The 2,120-nt window shown below is 34.7% G+C and overlaps 1 protein-coding gene across 1 annotated transcript in view; it reads right to left on the bottom strand.

Moving 5' to 3' along the window:
• LOC107639487 (glycerol-3-phosphate 2-O-acyltransferase 6) overlaps positions 832 to 2,120 on the bottom strand; it is a 3,790-nt gene continuing 2,501 nt past the window's right edge. The window contains exon 2 of the mRNA XM_016342995.2: positions 832 to 1,818. Within this exon, the coding sequence (XP_016198481.1) occupies positions 943 to 1,818 (876 nt within the window). The 3' untranslated portion in view covers positions 832 to 942. The remainder of the gene's footprint in view (positions 1,819 to 2,120) is intronic.

Here is a 2,120-nt window from a genome sequence, read left to right on the forward strand (position 1 = left end):
GTTCTGCTACATGGAAGTATGGAACTAATAACTACTTAGAATTTTATTAAACAGAGTAGAGTATTGTTTCCATGTGAATTGAGTAACGCCGATTGATTAGTCCAGTACGTACATAAACTTAGCTATATATACAGGTCCCCTGGCCTTAGCTTGACCATAATAATGAAGGATAAGGCATGAGATTAACTTGTCATATCAAATTTACTTCTTATATAGTTATATCTATCTTTCCCCACTATTATTGCGAAGCTACTATTAATTTTTCTTTAGACATGCTTGTCAGCTTTCTAGCTGGAATTGCCTTCAAGTTAATGTTACTACTGTAACGTCATTACTGCTTCCTTGATAAAGAAATTAAATCCATGTACCTTATTATGATCCCACATGCCACATTTCACCGGTACTATATGTCAGCCATAAGCCCATAACTATCAAATTCACGCGCACACATTACTTACTGCTGTATGAGAATGTATAATTTTTAAGGAAAGGTATTGCTAAACAAAAATTTTTAGCCAAAAACTATTAAAATGTATTATTTTTAATTTTATTTAATATATTTTATAATAAATAAATATTAAATAAGATAAATTTAAATTGTTTAGACTGATTTTTTTATTTTTTTATAGTATTATCGTCCATTATTAAATATGATAATAATAAACCGACCCTTAACTAAAGTGAAAATGATAAGGAAATAAAATGAACATAACAAATCCCACTCAAACATCACGAGTATGTATTCTCTACTTCATTGTTAAGTTTACATTGATGATCAAAAATTGTTATTTATATTTATCAATCATCACAATCAGTTTTTTTTTCTCTTTATTACTATTATAATTCTAAGAACATTTTAATTTGGAAACACAATGATAACCAAATAATACAGAATCAAAAAGGAAATTCCAACATGTTTTTTTTTTTCCCCTTCTTTTGGAATTAAGCTTTGTTCTCCTTCTTAGAAGATGCAACTCTTCCATCAGTTCCAGCAAGCATAGCATACTTATCCTTCCTCGTCAAATTGGTGCACTCAAATCCAAGTGTCCCAGCAAGAACCCTCTGAATGTAATTGGCAACCTCAATCGCCGACTTTCCTCCGCTGCAAGTAAGCTCCTTGGGAAGCTGGTTCAAGAAAGTGATCTCATACGTCGGCATAGGGTTCATAAACACAAAATAAGGGTCTAACAGTTTGTGACCCCTAACCGTTGTTCCATAAAACACACTCTGCTTAGTGTTAATGGCAACCGGAACAATCCTGTCCGTTAATTCGGCGAAAAGCGCACTGAACCGCAGCAAGAACGGCTCCCTGCACGTGGTGCCTTCAGGGCAAATCACCAAATCTCCTTCCTCAAGCAATCTCTTAATATTCTCAGCGTCTTTCTCTCGTTCCCGGGAAAGCGCCACGGCCTTAATCGGCGAAATGATCTCGGTGAACTTACTTATACTGTAAGTAACGCAACTAATTTTGCGTCCAAGCGCAACGGCCGTAACCACCGGATCCAAAACGGTGCGGTGGTTACAAACAAATAGGACTCCGCTTTGTCCTTTCTTTGGGGGTGGTGGAGGGGTACCCTTAACGGTTACCCTTATTCCAAGAAGCTTGTAGTTGTACCATGCAATTCTTTCAGGTAGGGGGATGTTGAGGTAGACCCTTAGGATTGAAAGTATAATGCCAATTGGAAGCCATAGGAAGGTTAAAAGGGAAGCTAGTGGAGTTGGCCTTTGAACAAACCTACCCTCATGGAAGATGATCGGACTTATTAGCTTGTTTCTTGCAAGTGCCTCACATTTTGTTCTTGGGACCATGTATCCTTCCTGCATACGAAAATTAAATTGTTATAACTAACATCGTCTAAATATTAGTAGTACAAATTCGTGATTGGAAGTGTTAAAAGATTGTGCTTTATAATTATAAAATTATCGTCAAAATTTTAAAGTGGCGATTAAGATTTGTTGCATATTTTAAAATAATTCCAAAACTTTAGAATATCATTAATGCAATTGAAATCTCTAAGAAGTCATTCTGAAATGCCTCTTTGAAATTTAACTCTAAAAGTATTTTTTTTAATTGTTTTATATTAAGAATTTATTTGGTTTGATTAGAGAACTATTTTTTT

The sequence above is a fragment of the Arachis ipaensis genome, chromosome B04 (genome assembly GCF_000816755.2).
Source record: "Arachis ipaensis cultivar K30076 chromosome B04, Araip1.1, whole genome shotgun sequence".
NCBI lineage: Eukaryota > Viridiplantae > Streptophyta > Magnoliopsida > Fabales > Fabaceae > Arachis > Arachis ipaensis.